Here is a 17568-nt window from a genome sequence, read left to right on the forward strand (position 1 = left end):
TCACAAGTCCTCAACTGGCAGCTTCATTAAATAGTACCCGCAAAACACCAGTCTCAACGTCAACAGTGAAGAGGCGACTCCGGGATGCTGGCCTTCTAGGCAGAGTTGCAAAGAAAAAAACATCTCAGACTGGCCAACATAAAGAAAATATTAAGATGGGCAAAAGAACAGACACTGGACAGAGGAACTCTGCCTAGAAGGCCAGCATCCCGGAGTCGCCTCTTCACTGTTGACGTTGAGACTAGTGTTGTGCCATGATCAGCCACATCTAGTGGACATGAAAAGATAGTGTTCAATAAAATACCTGAATGACTATCAGGAAATATGGAAGACGCACCCTGGTGGAAATGTACGATACATAAGCTAACTTCCTTACTTCCATAAATATGTGTTGTAAGAGTAAAAAAGCCAATAAATGCACAGTAGTTGTTTCACTCTCAAACAATAGCCATTAGTTTGAGAGTTAGTATGTAAGTTACTGTGGATCATTTCAAATGACAATTTGTGTCACCCCAAAGACTCAAAAACGTAATATTTGTGAATGACCATCAATACCACAATAACTATAGGAAGAAAATCAAACAACTGCATGTTTTTAAGAAGTATTATACATCATGAAAGACACAGTAACCAAATGAATCAAACACTGGTTCTTACATTATTGTCATTAAGTTTTCCTTCTCGTTATGAATGACTTCAAATCCACATGGAATCGATCTATTTACTTTACCATAATGTGTGTCAAGTGTCAGAGTAGGAGTGCTGATGTAGATCAGGTCCTCACTGTCCATGTAATGTTATTGACACATACGAGCCCCTGGTGTGCCTGGTCTTATAGTAGCAATGAAACAATGTGGTGGTGATAAGGGCCAGTATTCATAAAGATCATCAGAGTGGGAGTGCTGATCTAGGATCCATTTAGCCTTTTAGATTATAATGAAATGTACATGGACAGGGGGGTGAAAGGGGGGAGACATGGATCTGAGATCTGCACTCTTACCCTGAGACATTTTATGAATACGGGCCCTGGTTACATAATAAGAGCCTTTCAGATGTCCAGTGAGTTCAAGCCAAAGTCAGAGAGCAGCTCTTTGTATTCCTGATGGACAACAGTACTCTCCTGCTCCCACCGCAGTCGAGCCTCAGCCAGTTGGGAGGTCAAACTGTCCAAAGTGTCCTGGTAGGGGTCAATCAAAAATTGTTATATCAGAGAGAGGGTGTGTGTCCCAAAAAGCACTCTATTCCCTACTTTTGACGAGAGCCAAGTAGTGCACCATACAGGGAACATAGTGCCAATTGGGAATCCCACTGGGAATCATTCTCCTGAAGAGAAAGACAAGACATATATATAATATCTCAAACGTTATCACATCTATAGCACACGTTGCTATCAAAGACATAATCCGTGGTAGCAAAAGCATCAATATCATTGCCCGACATTCATTTTCTTCAGGCAAATAACACACTTGTTTGTATTCCTTTCATACTCGTTCTCTGTGATAATGTTACAACGTAAGCCCCCTTTGATGAGCTGAAATCAGTTCACTCACATGCAGAATCTTCTCATAGTTGGTCTCCATGTTGTCCAGTTTGTTTTGTAAGTCAGCTATTGTGGTATCCTTCTCCTGCTGCAGCTGCTCATGCGCTTTCCTTTCTGCCCTCAACTCCTCCTGACACTGAGCTGAGCACAGACAGACAGACAGACAGACGGACGGACGGACGGACAGGACAGGACATAAACAGTCATCACTTACAATGTTTCTGATTCTTACTAAAACAACAATTGTTGCAGCTTGAATGAACTGGCTATACTGTAGGAAGCTTACATGTGTTCAATAGCTTACCAAGCTGTTCTCGCAGCAAAATGGCCTCACCCCCCAGCCTTTTCACTTTGACCGTCATGTCTGTTTGCATGGTCTTATGCTGACGGGTGAGATCTGCGAGGTATGACAGTATTACATATTACCTAAAGCGCTACCTACTAATAATAAAGAATGATCCATTTCATTTTAAGCGCTTTTCAAGACACCTAGGGTGTTTCTCAAAATGCATACTACCGCGCGGGAGGGTAGGAGTATGAGTCCAAATCAAAGTATGCGAAAACGGAGCAGAGGACACTTCCAGAATGCCTATTCTGTTAGTACATAAGTTAACGGAAAGTACACAAAGACATATGACGCAACCACATAAAAAATTAAGTAACATTTCTTGAAATCAATGGCGGCCATTATTTGAGCTGAGAGAAAATACTCTCCGCCTTCGGAATGAAATGTTGCCTATTTACATCTTATATGTTGCCTGACTACAATATGTTATCTTGATACTATAATAAATACATGATGTGTTCATTTTGGCATGTTTACCTGCCTATGTACTGTAGATTGCAAGCCCATAATAAGTCAATAGGTCTAAGAATTTACTCTCTTGCATAATATTAGTTTTAGGACATTTGCCTGTTAAACTATCTGGTTAGCTACATTATTACGATTCACATATAGCCAGCTGATAGTTATGAAGTAAAACGGTTGCTTTGTGTATATTTTGTTTTGTCTCTATTGCCATTGTTGTCCTGGGTGGAAGACGGTTCAGTGAATGGGTAAGTCCATAGTAAGTCAATAGGGCTAACTGGCTAACTAGCCATGAAGTATTGGTAGCCACCCAAGGAAAATGTACATCCACCTTCCATAACAGTAGTTTTAGGTTATTCTTGCCTGTTTAACTAGCTGGCTAGCTAGATTATTACGATTCACATATCTAGCTGATAATTAAGAAGCAAAACGCTTGCTTTTTGTGTATATCTTGGAAGAAGGTTCAGTGAATGGGGAGGTCAAGTGTGAGGTAATACAGTAGGGGGAGTGCGAGTCCTTCTCAAATGTATCGTTTGATGCATTCTCCACACTCTAGTCCTCACAAGAATGTACTCAAGAGAACGTGGTCGGAGAATGCACTCTGAGCACGACAGTGTGGAGCACGATAGTATGCATATTGAGTGTGTGTGTGTATATAGTGCGTTACTGTGTGCGCGTACGTATGCGTGTGTTTGAGATTGTTCCCTCCCACCAACCTGCATTGACGTCTTTGCGGTCCAGTCTCTCATGGTGGAGCTCCTGCTCCATGTCCCGCATACGAGATCTCAGGTCATGACTGATGGACTGGGCCTGCTGTGCCACATCCCCTCGCAGAGCTGTCACACATGGAGTATGTATTTGATCAGTGTGTAAAATAACGTTGTAGTTATTGTTCAATCAATTCATAGTTGTTCATATTGAAATCAGTACATATCAGAAGTGGTGTGGGATCCCTGTGTAATTATTTGAGTTAAGTGTTTTAACCTCCTAATAGGTAGCCTAGTCAAAAGATGTGTTGTGCTCTTGCCTTCTCCACTGTCATTCCATAAGAAGTTGACAAGAGAGCAGAAACAGGTGGCACCCAGGCTAGTTCATTTGTTCTAATCTCCAGATGATCATGAATTTATAATATATCTATCTATAAATATATATAGTTGAACTGACTTAACTGACTTATTTGATGATTGTAGCAAAAACATACCAAGGTTACCCTAGAATAGCCTACATTTTAGAGTCGCTGCGCTGCTTTTAATGAACGCATTTTAGGAGCTCTAGAGAAGTGGCCGCAGTGTAGCGTTCTCACCAAGATGGTCCCTCAGAACTGTTACATCCAATGCACTCCGCCTGTACTTCTCCTCCAATTCAATTCCCCCTGCATGAACACAGTGAATTAGACAATCCTCAGATATGCAGAGCCCCGTTAAAAGTGTGCGCTCTTTCTAACAGGCAAAATAAGGTTTAAATAATTACGAAAATTAAACATATTAAATCGAAAATGTAACAGTAAGCAGCCCTGAGAAAACAAATAAACATACCCTCATTAGCTTTCTTATTTTTTTTATTGATATTACTTTTCCCTTTCTTCTTCTTTGGAGGCATTATTCTGCTGCAAAATTCCTCTACAATCGATATGCCTACAAGCAATTGCGCATTGCTTGGCGTCCCGTTGTTGCTGTGGTGACAACGAGTCACATTCATGGAATCCTTATTCAGGAATGCTTTGTAGGTTGAACGCTCCAAAAACGTGCACGGTGAAGTTTTTCAAGTTAATAGCCTATAATGTTCTATTCGAATATGTTCTATTCGGTTGGATTTATTTACACGTTTCATTAACAAATATGAAATAGCAGAGAAGCATGTATTTGGTCAACTGAGAACTAAGTCCGTGTAGTGTATGGAGTAATAATGTGAGATAAAATTATTTTATAGGATCTATTTATTCGAACGTTCGGTGTAGGGGCCAATCATAGATTAAAAGCAGGTGAGCTGGTTCTACTATTTTTGGTGTTTTGTGGTGGGAAACTGAGCAAGTCAAGCATATGTCAACCCATAAATAGACAGGCTAGATGTAATTTTTTTAAAGCTTGCATTCAATTGCCTGGATTTCTTCGGGTAAGGGAGTGACTGCAGCTGTTTTGAAGATCAGTGATACCTCTCAGGTCAGCAGGAACTTGTTGATCAGGGTGGTGACGCTGGCTGAACAAACATAAGCAAGCTAGATGAACCGGTTTTGAGTAGGAAGTAAGGCAGCAAGTGGTGGCCTTCATTTTGGAGATGATTGACTGCACAGTGGAGGTTTCTACCATTATTATCACTAATAATTATCACTATTATCAAACGTTTTAGAACACCTACTTATTCAAGGGTTTTTCTTTATTTTTACTATGTTCTACATTGTAGAATAATAGTGAAGACATCAAAACTATAAAATAACACGTCGTCATGTCGTAACCAAAAAAAAGTGTTAAACAAATCAAAATATACTTTATATTTGGTTCTTCATATAGCCACCCTTTGCCTTGATGACAGCTTTGCACACTCTTGGTATTCTCTCAACCAGCTTCATGAGGAATGCTTTTCCAACGGTCTTGAAGGAGTTCCCACATATGCTGAGCACCTGTTGGCTGCTTTTCCTTCACTCTGAGGTCCGACTCATCGCAAACCATCTCAATTTGATTGAGGTCGGGTGATTGTGGAGGCCAGGTCATCTGATGCAGCACTCCATCACTCTCCTTTTTGGTAAAATAGCCCTTACACAGCTGGGAGATGTGTTGGGTCATTGTCCTGTTGAAAAACAAATGATAGCCCCACTAAGCCCAAACCAGATGGGATGGAGTATCACTGCAGAATGATGTGGTAGCCATGCTGGTTAATTGTGCCTTGAATTAAGTGTGCCATAAATCAGACAGTGTTACCAGCAAAGCACCTCCACACCATAACACCTCCTCCTCCATTATGGTGGGAAATACACATGCGGAGATCATGTGTTCACCGACACCATGTCTGACAAAGACACGGTGGGTGGAACATAAAATCTCCAATTTGGACAAGTTTCCACCGGTCTAATGTCCGTTGCTCGTGTTTCTTGGCCCAAGCAAGTCTCTTCCTCTTATTGGTGTCCTTTAGTAGTGGTGTCTTTTCAGCAATTCGACCATGAAGGCCTGATTCCTCAGAACAGTTGATGTTGAGTTGTGTCTGTTACTTGAACTCTGTGAAGCATTTATTTGGGCTGCAATTTCTAAGGCTGATAACTCTAATGAACGTATCCTCTGCAGCAGAGGTAACTCGGGGTCTTCCATTCCGGTGGTGGTCCTCATGAGAGCCACTTCCATCATAGCGCTTGATGGTTTTTGCGACTGCACTTGAAGAAACTTTCAAAGTTCTTGAAATTTTCCATTTTAACCTTCATCTTCATTTCAACCTTCGTCTTAAAGTAAGGATGGACTGTCATTTCTCTTGGCTTATTTGAGCTGTTCTTGCCATAATATGGACTTGGTCTTTTACCAAATAGGGCCATCTTCTGTATATACCCCCCCCCCCCCCCACACACACACACACACACACACACTGTCACAACCCAACTAATTGGCTCAAACGCATTAAGAAGGAAAGAAATTCCACAAATGAACGTTTAAGAAGGCACACCTGTTAATTCAAATGCATTACAGGTGACCACCTCATGAAGCTGGTTGAGAGAATGCCAAGAGTGTGCAAAGGGTGTCTACTTTGAAAAATCGCAAATGTTAAATATATTTAGATTTGTTTAACACTTTTTTGGTCACTACATGATTCCATGTGTGTTATTTCATAGTTTTAATGTCTTCACTATTATTCTACAATGTAGAAAATAGTACAAATAAAGAAAAACTCTTGAATGAGTAGATGTTCTAAAACTTTTGACCGGTAGTGTAGTCAGAATGGTTGTGACATGCAGAAGAACAATTAGAATGATGGAGTGTAGCCTGACTTGGGGAACACCAACTAAGAAGGCCACAAAATGGAAGCACTGGCGCTTTCTTGTGTAGGCCTTATGTGCCTCAAGGCACAAAGAGGATTAAGTCATTCAGAATGGCAGGACCACTGACCTTTTAGGGCAGACCACATCCCAAGGGAAGCAAGATTGGACCCCGTCACTCTGGCTGGAGGCACTTCCACCCAAGGGTGAGGAGGACCTCCAGCTGTAGCGCTCGGGCTAGAGGCCTTTCCACCCAAGGACGAGGTGTATCCCTGTCTGGAGGCCCTTCCATTCAAGGAGAAGGTATAACTCCATCTGTGGAGCTTGGGTTAGAGGCCCTTTGAGCCCAAAACGAGATGGAGCTCTGGCTGGATGCCTTTCTACCCAAGGACGAGGTGGAGCTCCGCCTTGATGACTTTTCACTTGAGGAAAAGTTCTGTAGAGCTCAGACTGTGTCACAATCGGCCGACTTGGCATAATGTCATTTTTATCTGTGTTATGTAACACCTTGGCTATGTACTGAGATGCAGTGCCTTAGACCACTGTAGACAAGTGTTCAGTTCCCAAGTATTGGTTCACCAAGACCAGATGAGACTAGGCTCACATTAGTTCTGAAGAGGTGTCATTTTAGAATGAAGGGTGCCGTAGCTCTGCTGGTGTTCCTGTTGTGTTTGTTTGAGGCATGGGCTCAGAGAGAAAGTGGATAGAGAGAGAGAGTGGATTGAAATTAAGCTCAGGAGCCCAAAGACTGAAGCTGTAGACAGCCCACGCACAGTCATTTGACCAGACTGCCACCAACTCTGACATCTAGGATGAGCTGAGAGCGCTGCGAGATATGGTGGTGGAACAGAGAGTGGAGCTGAGGAACATGAAATAAGGGGATGAACTGAATCAAGAGAATGAAGGTAAAAGTGAATATTATATACACTCTCCTCCATATTTACTTGGACAGTGAAGCTAAAATGTTTAATCTGGCTCTATAGACGGGTTGGTTGTCAATGTTATTGTTATTTTCTAAACAGCTTCTACCCCCAAGCCAGAATACTGAACATCTAGTCAAGTGGCTACCCAGACTATACACATATTTTTCTACTGCTCCTCTAATTACTTGCTACTTTTCTCTTATTCTTATCTGTATTTTTTTAAACGGCACTGTCGGTTAGGGGCTCGTAAGTAAGCATTTCACTGTAAGGTCTACACCGGTTGTGTTCGGTGCATGTGACTAATACAATTTGGATTTGATCTTCCTGCACCTTCGTCGCTGGGGGTACCTGTGTCTGCGGCCGCAGTGCGTACTTCTACGATTTCAAAGTCGACAACCTTCCGTCCCTGCTCTGGATGGAGCGGGGCTTCTCCATCTGTCGGAGGCCTGCTCCAGGCACAATGGGCTCAAGTTATCCTGCCTCTCGCCCGTCCATAACGGGTTCCCCGAATCCTGCGACGCGTGGGAGTGGGCGGATTTCCTCGTCCTTCTCCGCCAACCGGGATTTTGGGCAGCTCCGTGGTAAGAAATGTGACCATTCCTGGTGCAAAAACAAGTAAATTACGTTACTAAGCTGCTCCCGAATGTACTACGTCAGGCAGGACATGGAAATGAATTATATCGTAGTCCATGTGGGTTTTAATGACATTATGAGGGGCATTTTAAAGAGCTGACCGACTCTCATGCTAGACACTAATAAAATACCCATCATATCTGGCCCTGTGCCCTCTCTGAATCTTGGCATTGAACATTTAAGAAGGATTCTTTCTCTACATGATTATTGCAGTTCAATGGGTGTAACAGGTGTGCGCAATGTGGTGTGCCAGGACCGATGGTTTAGGAGCAGGAGTAGGCATGACAACAACATTGCTCTTAAGGAATTGGCACCTTGCTTCATTGATATTTGACATACAATACAGTATCAGAATTATGCTCAGCATTAACAATAATGACTGTGGATCAGGGCGGGTTGCAGGTTGTGTTGCCCATCATCACGCGATAGATACGCTATAAAGGGCTACCATATCTCAACAAATGTATTAGTTATGCCAGAGATATCATGGTAAATTATTGGTAGATATGTAGTAAACGGGTGACTTCAGCTAACCAGGTTTTAAAAACAGGTACAGTCTCCTTATTCCAAAGGCTTAACATGTACAGTCATCTGTTCCCAGTGGGTTAAAGTCGTTCGGTGCTGTGACCTGCCTAAAACAGCAGTGTCTGGAGCTGGTATGAGGTTACAGCTGTATACTTCTGAGTAACACTTAAAAAATATCCTGCCAGAATGTGTGTAGTTTGGGGCATGACCAAAAGAGGTGTGTGAGGGCAATTGCTAAACCTTACTAATGCTTGTGTACTAAGATATCCTTCTTTAAGCCTAGACATTGGGCTTGAGAATGTTAAAGAAACAAACTCCTATAACATAGAAAAGCGTGTGTGCGTTTTGATATAGTTCTAACTGTTCTGTGTGTGTAGAATGAACCCATGATGTTCAGGCACTCAGCCAAGAATATGACAGAAACTGACTGGTTCCTCTTAATCCTAGACAGAGTAAAGATCATATCCTGCACACCAGTAACAGAGCTATTGTTCAGTTTTGGAGCCTGCTTCTGGGGAAAGATTGTGGTGGAGAAATCAGAATTAGCTAAGTAACACAGATAATTAAGATGTCTTATCTGCAGAATGTGCTCATATGATTGAACTGTTGAAACTCTTGTTATTGGAATGTCTCCTTTCGGATTCTGGTGTTGGCAGGTGCACTTCCTCCCTCAAATGGGCATCAGTCACCTTGGGTCCAGAGAGGGGTTCAGCTTTATCTATCACATGTCCCTGTTGATCTGCAAAATATCAGCAAGGAGTATGGCAAAGGAGGTCAGAAGGAAACATTGTTTCATATGTGAAATGTGTGTCTTTATTGCAAACCATGTGAAGGGGTGGCATGAGTAATGGGACCAATCACTTGTCTCCAGTGTCTGTGTGTCAGTCACCTCCTCCTAGGGGGAGATCGTTTCCACCTTGAACTAGGGGAGAGAACAAAGTAACAACAAATGCCCTAAGTTCTTAGTACTGAACAAAACAACAAGTTATTTGTATTTGGGGCCCAAGGTCTGGCACAGGATGTGTGGGGTTAGTGTTTGGAACCATTGTATGACATCTCCGATGTGGCACCTATTCTGACCTATCCTGAGTTAGCTTCTGGGTTAAATACTAACTCCACTCAGTGGGCTCTCACTCCACCACCTGTGGGGGTGGGGCGACCAGCCTCCTTGTTGTAACAAGTATTTTAATAAAAGTAATACCTTGATTGATTATTAATTTTGCCTGTCCTCATTATTGATCAAGGGTAGAATTCCCACCATATTCTTGGTGAGCTTGCCAGGAGGTGTAACTCCACCCGCTGACCGTTCCTCAGGACCTGGGTTAAACTGTGCACAGTGGGCTCCAAATTGGGACCCCAGGGAAGCCGCACTCCTGAGGAGGAGCAGACTGAGACCCACTTAAGGATCCAACAGAAAGATGGGGTGGGTGGATACCACCTCCGAACATAGTATAAAAGGTGAGATTTGGTTAAACGAACCAATAGAGTCAAGAAAACAATACTTAATTAAAATACATATTTTTGAAGCCCCTGCTGAGGGTATGCTCGGAGCGAGGTCTTAGTTAAGAGGGCCACAGCTGAGGTAACTAGCAGGACTGAGTTGAATTGCTAAGAGTGTTAAAGTGAGGTATCCTTGGACATAATTGTTAATTGGCCAGTTGCGGGCAACCAAAATTCCAGATCCGTGGAACTGATTTGATCACAGTAGGATCTGGTGAGGTGGTGTGGAGTGAAGGACCAGAGTGCGAGTGCACTTGGCTTGGCGAAGCTCATTAACCAGAGGGCATTTGACTTGGGAAGGTTCAAGTTTATTAACCAGAGGGCATTTGAATAGGGAAGGTTCAAGTTTATTAACCAGAGGGCATTTGTGTGTGTATGTCATTGATAAAAGGTTTTGTTGTGAATGAGGTAAACAGGCATGCCCTGGGTTACTATTGTTAGATGTTATTGTGAGTGATTTGTTATTGGAATTTGGGACCGTGTTACATAGTTAAATAGGAGACACGGGTACTCTGTAGGCAGTTTTGCATATTTGGGTTGTACCACAGTGTTTGCAATATAGTTTTTTTTTTAAAGATAGAGTTAAATATAAAATATAAAATAAATATAAAAATTAAATATAAAAGATGAAGTTAAAAAAAGGAGTTAAATAAAAAGGAGTTGTACCAGTGGTTGCAATAGGTAACATTCCCGTGTGGAGACAACATCCTGTTCTGGGACCATTGATTAGGCAATACTCTGAGGGTAATATTGGCAACCCTTTACAAGTGACCAAGATAATGAAATCTAAAATCAGCGCTAACCGGTTTTCCTGGTCTGTCTCATTCACCTGTGTGTTCGTGTTCCTGTGTGTGTGTGAATGTGATATGAGAGTTGTTTGAGTGTAGAAATAAGTGTCCATCTGAAGTTTGGATAATAACATGTAGAAATTAGCATAATAAGAGATTGGCTGCCATGTAGCAAGGAGGAGTCATTGGAAATGCACATGGAGTGGCTCATTAATTTGAGTACCTTAGATTTTTACGTTATATATTGATTCTGTGATTTTTTTAAAGAATGATGAATTGTATGTGTATAATCGATTACTAGAGATTACTTTTGTATTTTGTATTCATTTTCCATTAAATTACATGATGGATACATACCACGCTGCATTTTGGTCCTCCGATCCTTCCTACTACTCCTCCTCAGAGGTAAGAAGAAACCCGTTACAATATGACTGTCTAAACTGCCCTTAAGGCCTGAAAATGTATTTTTCACAGTAAGAGATGAGTTGCTATATTTATTGAGTAAATCCTTTTCACATACAGTTACAGCGAATTAACATGGAATCTCAACGTAATTTATACTGTCAAAATAGGGTTTCCATCAAACAAATTATCTTTCCAGAGCTAATGTGATGTAGTAAAGTAATTTAAATATGTTGCATGAGAAAAGATCATTTGTTTTTATTACAATTTGTTTGACTGCTAGGATAGATCCCCTTTGCGCATGTGTGAATCTTTGTGGAGAACACTTGACTGGACTTGAAGGATATTTTCTGGTAAATTGTGTCGGTATTATATGCCAGATATTAATACTACAGACCGTTATAAATGGGTTATTTTGTGGGATTTGTTTGTCATTTCAATAGCATTGGGTCTATTTTACTGACTGTTTCTGATTGTAATTTCAACTATTGCCATGTTTTTCTTTCTTTGAAATTTATAACTGCCAGGGTTTTGTTTTAAGATATAAACTGGATGATTTCGCAGCTTGCTTAGTTCGATTTTGAACGACACTTTAATTGCCTCATAGAATAGGCTACTAGGAATGATGTCGTCATTTTAAATCACTGAATAAAACATTAATGATATGGATATGAAATGAATATATCGTTGTAAAAAAAAATGCAAGTGTTTGTTTTATTACCTGTAGCCTAATCAGAAGGGACAGTTACTAAATCTAATTAATTTTAATAATAGTGGATGGGAAATTGCGATATACTGTATCTGTGACCATGATCATAGTTGATAACTAAATATGTGTCAAGTGTCAGTTGTGCAGAGGTGAGTACGGAGTCAGGCGCAGGACACAGAACTGAGTAAAATAAGGTACTTTACTCAGAAAAATAATCTGCCAATAATTCCACGCAGGGATAACAAACCCTAACACAAAAGACTAAATCAAAACCAGGAACAATAGGGATCCCTAATCTACAAGCAAACGAACGGTCAATAAAGTTCCCAGCTGCTCCTGAATCTACTAGCGCCTTATGCTGGGAATGCAGGGAAAACTCAGGAAATTCTATAGATATACACATGTGCGCAACAGGAAGCTCTGGATGAGTTGGGTGCATACTCACCTGGGATGATCCACTAGTGCCCTGCCTGCTGCCTCGACTTCCTGGGGAACCTCCCACCACACCAGGACCAAGCAGCGTGCCCAGGAGGAGATGGCATCCTGGACTTTGGAGGAGATCAAGGAGAAAATATCCTGGATTTGGGAAGAAATCCTGGGAGGACAGGATCATCTTCCTTGGTGGGAGACGCAAGGAGAGAAGGGAGGACAGCGACGATGCCGGGGTTCGTGGCCACAGAGAAAGCCCAAAAGTCAGCCCAATTTTTTTTGGGGGTGGCACATGGGGTGGTCGGTGGAGCCGAGGAGTGAACCAGAGCCTGTCTGGGAGAAGAGAGAGAAACTGGAGGAGAGTGAAAGGAGAGAATCAGAGACAGAGGAGAAAGAGCGGAGAGAGTTGTTAAGTTGGTGGAAGATGCACGACAGTTGCCCTAAGGAGCGTGTAATTAGTTTAATGTCACCTGAGTCAGCTCCCCGTACTCGTCCTGAGAAGTGTGTTAAAGTTCCGGTACAATTGATGCCGGCTATACGCACCAGGTCTCCAGTGCGCCTTCACAGCCCAGTACGTCCTGTGCCAGCTCCTCGCACTTGCCGGGTGAGGTGTGTCATCGAACCGGTACCATTGATGCCGGCTATATGCACCAGGTCTCCAGTACGTCTCCACAGCCTCCACAGCCCGGTACGTCCTGTGCACTCGCCCTGAAGTGCGTGTCACCAGTCTGGCGTCACATGTGCCGGCTCCACGCACTAGGCCTCCAGTGCGCCTTCCCAGCCTGGTGCGTCCGGCGACGGTCCCCAGTTCAGAGCTTCCGGCGCCAATTTCCAGTCCAGAGCTTCCGGCGACGGTCCACAGTCCGGAACGTCCAACGACGGTCCACAGTCCGGAACGTCCAACGACGGTCCACAGTCCGGAACCTCCTGAGACGGTCCACAGTCTGGAACCTCCTGAGACGGTCCACAGTCTGGAACCTCCTGAGACGGTCCACAGTCTGGAACCTCCTGAGACGGTCCACAGTCTGGAACCTCCTGAGACGGTCCACAGTCTGGAACCTCCTGAGACGGTCCACAGTCTGGAACCTCCTGAGACGGCCCACAGTCCGGAACCTCCTGAGACGGTCCACAGTCCAGAACCTCCAGCTCCAGGGCAGGAGCCTTCCTCTGCGCCGATGCCCAGTCCAGACACGGTTCCAGTCCCGCTCCATGTCAGGAGTCTTCCTCTGCACCGATGTCCAGGCCAGGGCAGGTGTTCAGTCCCACTCCATGGCAGGAGCCTTCCTCGGCATCTAGGTCCAGTCCAGGCACAGTATTCAGCCTGGGTCCTTGGCTGGATCCGCACCAGAGCCGCCACCAAAGATGGTGGATCCGTGAGCTGAGCGGGTTCTTCACCCCGCACCAGAGCCGTCCCCGATGCTGGCGGATCAGCGGGATGAGCGGGTTCTTCGCCCCGCACCAGAGCTGCCACCGCCACTAGACATCCCCCCCCAACCCTCTCTTTTGGTTTCAGGTTTTGCGACCATTGTCCGCACCTTTGGGGGGGGGGGGGGGGGGGTACTGTCACGTCCTGACCATAGAGAGCCCTTTTCTATGGTAGAGTAGGTCATGGCGTGACTGGGGGTTAGTCTAGTTTATTATTTCTGTGTGGGGTTCTAGTTTTGTTTTCTATGTTGGTGATTGGTATGATTCCCAATTAAAGGAAGCTGGTTCCTCTGTACCACTGCGATACGCATGTTCTAGTTTAGCGTCTCAAAATGGAGGTCTCAAAATGGTCTCAAAATGGACCCCGAGAATCCTCAGGGCCCCCTCACAGAGAGATAACCCCCCGGGCACATCCGTTCTACCGCGCCATCTTCCGAAAAACTTGACGGAAGACTTTGCATGGTTCAGAACCGCTCCCGACGCTCGGGTGAAATCCCCAAAGATGGCAAGGGACCTTGTCAGGCACGAGTCCTTGCACAGCAGCAAGGCAGTGTCGTCGGCGTACTGCGTCATCTTAACACGCAGCCCACCACTTCCAGGGATAAACAAGCCTTCCACCCCTATGTCTGCCCTAATGGCAGCCCCCAGAGGCTCCATGTACAGAACGAAGAGGAGAGCCGAGAATGGGCACCCCTGCCTGACCCCAGACGAGAGGTCAAAAACGTCACCCAAGTGACTATTTACACTAACTCGGCACCCCGCTCCGACATATAATGTACGAATCCATCCTATGAACTTCTCCCCAAATCCTAATCGACCTAACACTCTGAATAAAAAAGGATCTATTCATGCGATCAAAGGCTTTCGCCTGATCTAGCGCTGCTACCATTAAAGGCAGTCCTCTATCTTCAACCCAAGCGATGGAGTCCCTGATTAACTGTAGGTTCCATCTAATAGAGCGGCCCTCTACCCCGCACGTCTGATCCTCATGGACGACGTAGGGAAGGGCTGTGCGCAACCGGTCTGCTAAAACCTTTGCAAGTAGCTTGTAATCTACACACAGCATGGTCAACGGCCGCCAGTTGCCAAGGTCTGTTACTTCCCCCTTCTTATATAAAAGTGACAGCACACCAACAGCCATTGATCCCCCCGGGACCCCCGTCTCAAGGATGGCCTTCAAGACTTCGAGGACCACTGGTCCAAGTATACCCCAAAACTTGAGATAAAACTCAGCTGGCAGCCCATCTATCCCAGGCACCTTCCCTTTTCCCATCCTCCTAAGACCGCTCTCAACCTCTTCTAGTGAGATCTGGGCCTCCATCACTTCTCTAATGTCCTCCGGCAACCGCCTGGACAAGTGTTCTAAAAACACATTTCCCTGCTCTACATCTATTTCCCTTTCCTTAAATAAACCTTGGAAATGATCAGTTGTCACCCTGACCATATCCTCTGGTTCTCTAACTATACTACCATTTTCTTCCCTAACACCATGCATTACCTTCCTACTCTGTCTGGCCCTAACCGACTTAAAGAACATAGCAGAACAAGTCTCATTGTGTTCTATAAAGCCACTATGCGCACGCTCCAGGAAAGCTCGAGCCTTCCGCTCCTGCAACTCCCTGAGTTGCGCCTTTAGGGTTGCGGATCTCTCCCAGTCAAACGAGCCGCCGAGGTTGCCTGCCTCGTACTCGAGTTCAATTAACCTTTGGATACGATCCACCTCCCTCCTCTCCTCCCTTTTTTTCCTCTTGCAATACCCTATTATAAAAGCCCTAATCCTCACCTTAACTAATTCCCACCACTCTAACACCCCCTCGCACATGGACCGGAGGCCTTCAAGCCTCCAAAAGAAACCAAAAAACCCGTCAACAAAAGCCTGCTCCTCCAGCACATCCCGATCTAACTTCCAGTACCCCCTACCAAAGAGGCAGACTGGCGACCCCACCTGCAGGACCACCCCGTCGTGATCCGAAAAGAAAACAGGCAACAGCCGCCCAGACAACTTACCCAAAGACCTGGGTACAAAAATATAGTCAACCCCCCTGGAGTTGCGCCATGTAGGACCGGCCATTTTCGGAGTAGTGTGCAGGCCACCATCAACCAGACCATGGCAAGCCATTAGCCCGGTGATGGCGCCTGCACTGCTATCCCCCCTATTCCTAAATCTGTATTAAAATCCCCCCCCCTATCACTAATTTCCTATTTGTGACACACAGGGGCGCCAGACAGTCCACCATCTCCCTCCTGTCTGCCACCACCTGTGGCCCATACACCACCACTAATCTAAATTTACAATCCCTTATCGTGACATCCACCCCTATAACCCTTCCCTGCATCACCACAAAAGAACCCTCCACTTTTACCTCCCTGTGCACACACAAAATCCCTACCCCCGATGAGTGCACCCCCCCAATACGTCAAACCGACTTCCCCTTGTCCCACTCCCTCTTAAACCTACTAACATCCCCTCCATCCCTCAGGTGAACCTCCTGTAAAAAACAAAAATCAAACCCGACACCCTCCAAATAACTATAAACCGCCCTCTACTTAACAAAATCCCTTAAACCCCTTACATTTAAACTAACAAAAGTAAAATTAGACCCCATGAAAGAATAAAATAAAAACATGTAATACACTCAAATACTAAACCCAGACAGAAAAAAAACAAAAACAGGAGACTCACCCGATGCTCCCCTGCTCCATATCTACCTGTGAAAACACCATCCGTACTCCCGACATCCCCCCCTCTTCCTCCATCTCACCAACCCAGGATGCAGGAATAGTGTTTGGCTCCGGGGTGCCCTGCACCCTGGGTCTACCCCCACACTCCTCCCCCTCCCCAGTGCTGCAGCTGGTTTGGAAAAAAATAGGGGAGGCTGAGTCCCCAAACAAAAAACTCCCCACCTCCTCCTGTACCCAGTCCTGAGTCTTGTTAGGTGTGACCCCACCCAACAGAAGTTGAGGGCCTGGGGAAAACAGCAGCAACCCAGAGGTTTCTCCCACCCCCATCACTCTCTCAAAACCCAAGGGAGTCTTTGAGGTGCCTTGCTGAGGAGACGTTATCCATGTATCTCCCCAGAAAGGCCCTCACCTCTTCGTCCTTAACGTAGTTGTTCCTCGCCAGGCTTGTTATTTCATAGTGGCTCATCGGCCTCTCACCTCCCACTGCTCTTGCCCTTCTCAGGATATCATCGTGTTTCTCCTCTGTATGTAGTGCCACGTCGTATGCTCCCTCTAACGAGTTGCCTTGGAAACAAAACACGTCCTTCACCGTCAGCTTTAGAATCCCCATAAATATAGTCCTTCCAAAAGTTTCCCGTCCTAAAGGCTCCAACTCCTTTTCCTTCCAAGCAAACCGAATCGTGTTGGCCAGCCCAATCCCAGGGACCGTCCGTGTTGATGGATTTAGCACCATCTCCGCAAGGAGAATGGCGCACCCGGCTCACGTTCTCTTCTCTTCCAAAACAAGGAAAAAAGAAAAACCAAAGTGACTGAGCCTATCTTGTGACAACAAACCCAGAGACAGGAACAATCACCCACGAAACACTCAAAGAATATGGCTGCCTAAATATGGTTCCCAATCAGAGACAACGATGAACACCTGCCTCTGATTGAGAACCACTCCAGACAGCCATAGGCTTACCTAGAAAACCCCACTAAGCCACAATCCCAATACGTACGAAAAAACCCCAAGACAAAACACACCACATACAAAACCCATGTCACACCCTGGCCTGACCAAATTAATAAAGAAAACACAAAATACTAAGACCAGGGCGTGACACCATCCACTTGAACTATGAAGCTATCTGAAGAAAACTATGAAGAGGCGCCAGAAGATTTAGTGCTTGAAGGGTTAATATAAATGTTAATATAAATGTACATAAATGTGCTAAGTTGAGGGTTTTTAACTTTGAGTACTGGGACCAAT

The 17568-nt window shown here is 44.7% G+C and overlaps 1 protein-coding gene across 2 annotated transcripts; it reads right to left on the reverse strand.

Moving 5' to 3' along the window:
* Positions 1-209: 209 nt before the first annotated feature.
* On the reverse strand, positions 210-4127 carry ccdc153 (coiled-coil domain containing 153). Of its 2 annotated transcripts, XM_036965169.1 has the most exons (6): positions 3884-4113; positions 3652-3720; positions 3065-3184; positions 1845-1937; positions 1551-1681; positions 211-1177 (listed from the first exon to the last, which is right to left on the reverse strand). In XM_036965169.1, exons 1-6 carry the CDS (start codon positions 4044-4046, stop codon positions 1049-1051), a joined length of 705 nt encoding a protein of 234 aa, XP_036821064.1. In that variant the 5' UTR covers positions 4047-4113; the 3' UTR covers positions 211-1048. The 2 variants fall into 2 exon arrangements, with proteins under 2 accessions (XP_036821065.1, XP_036821064.1); XM_036965170.1 differs by lacking the exon at positions 1845-1937 and having other exon boundaries at positions 210-1177; positions 3884-4127.
* Positions 4128-17568: the final 13441 nt, after the last annotated feature.

Source organism: Oncorhynchus mykiss, chromosome 27 (assembly GCF_013265735.2).
Source record: "Oncorhynchus mykiss isolate Arlee chromosome 27, USDA_OmykA_1.1, whole genome shotgun sequence".
In the NCBI taxonomy this organism is placed as follows: Eukaryota; Metazoa; Chordata; class Actinopteri; order Salmoniformes; family Salmonidae; genus Oncorhynchus; species Oncorhynchus mykiss.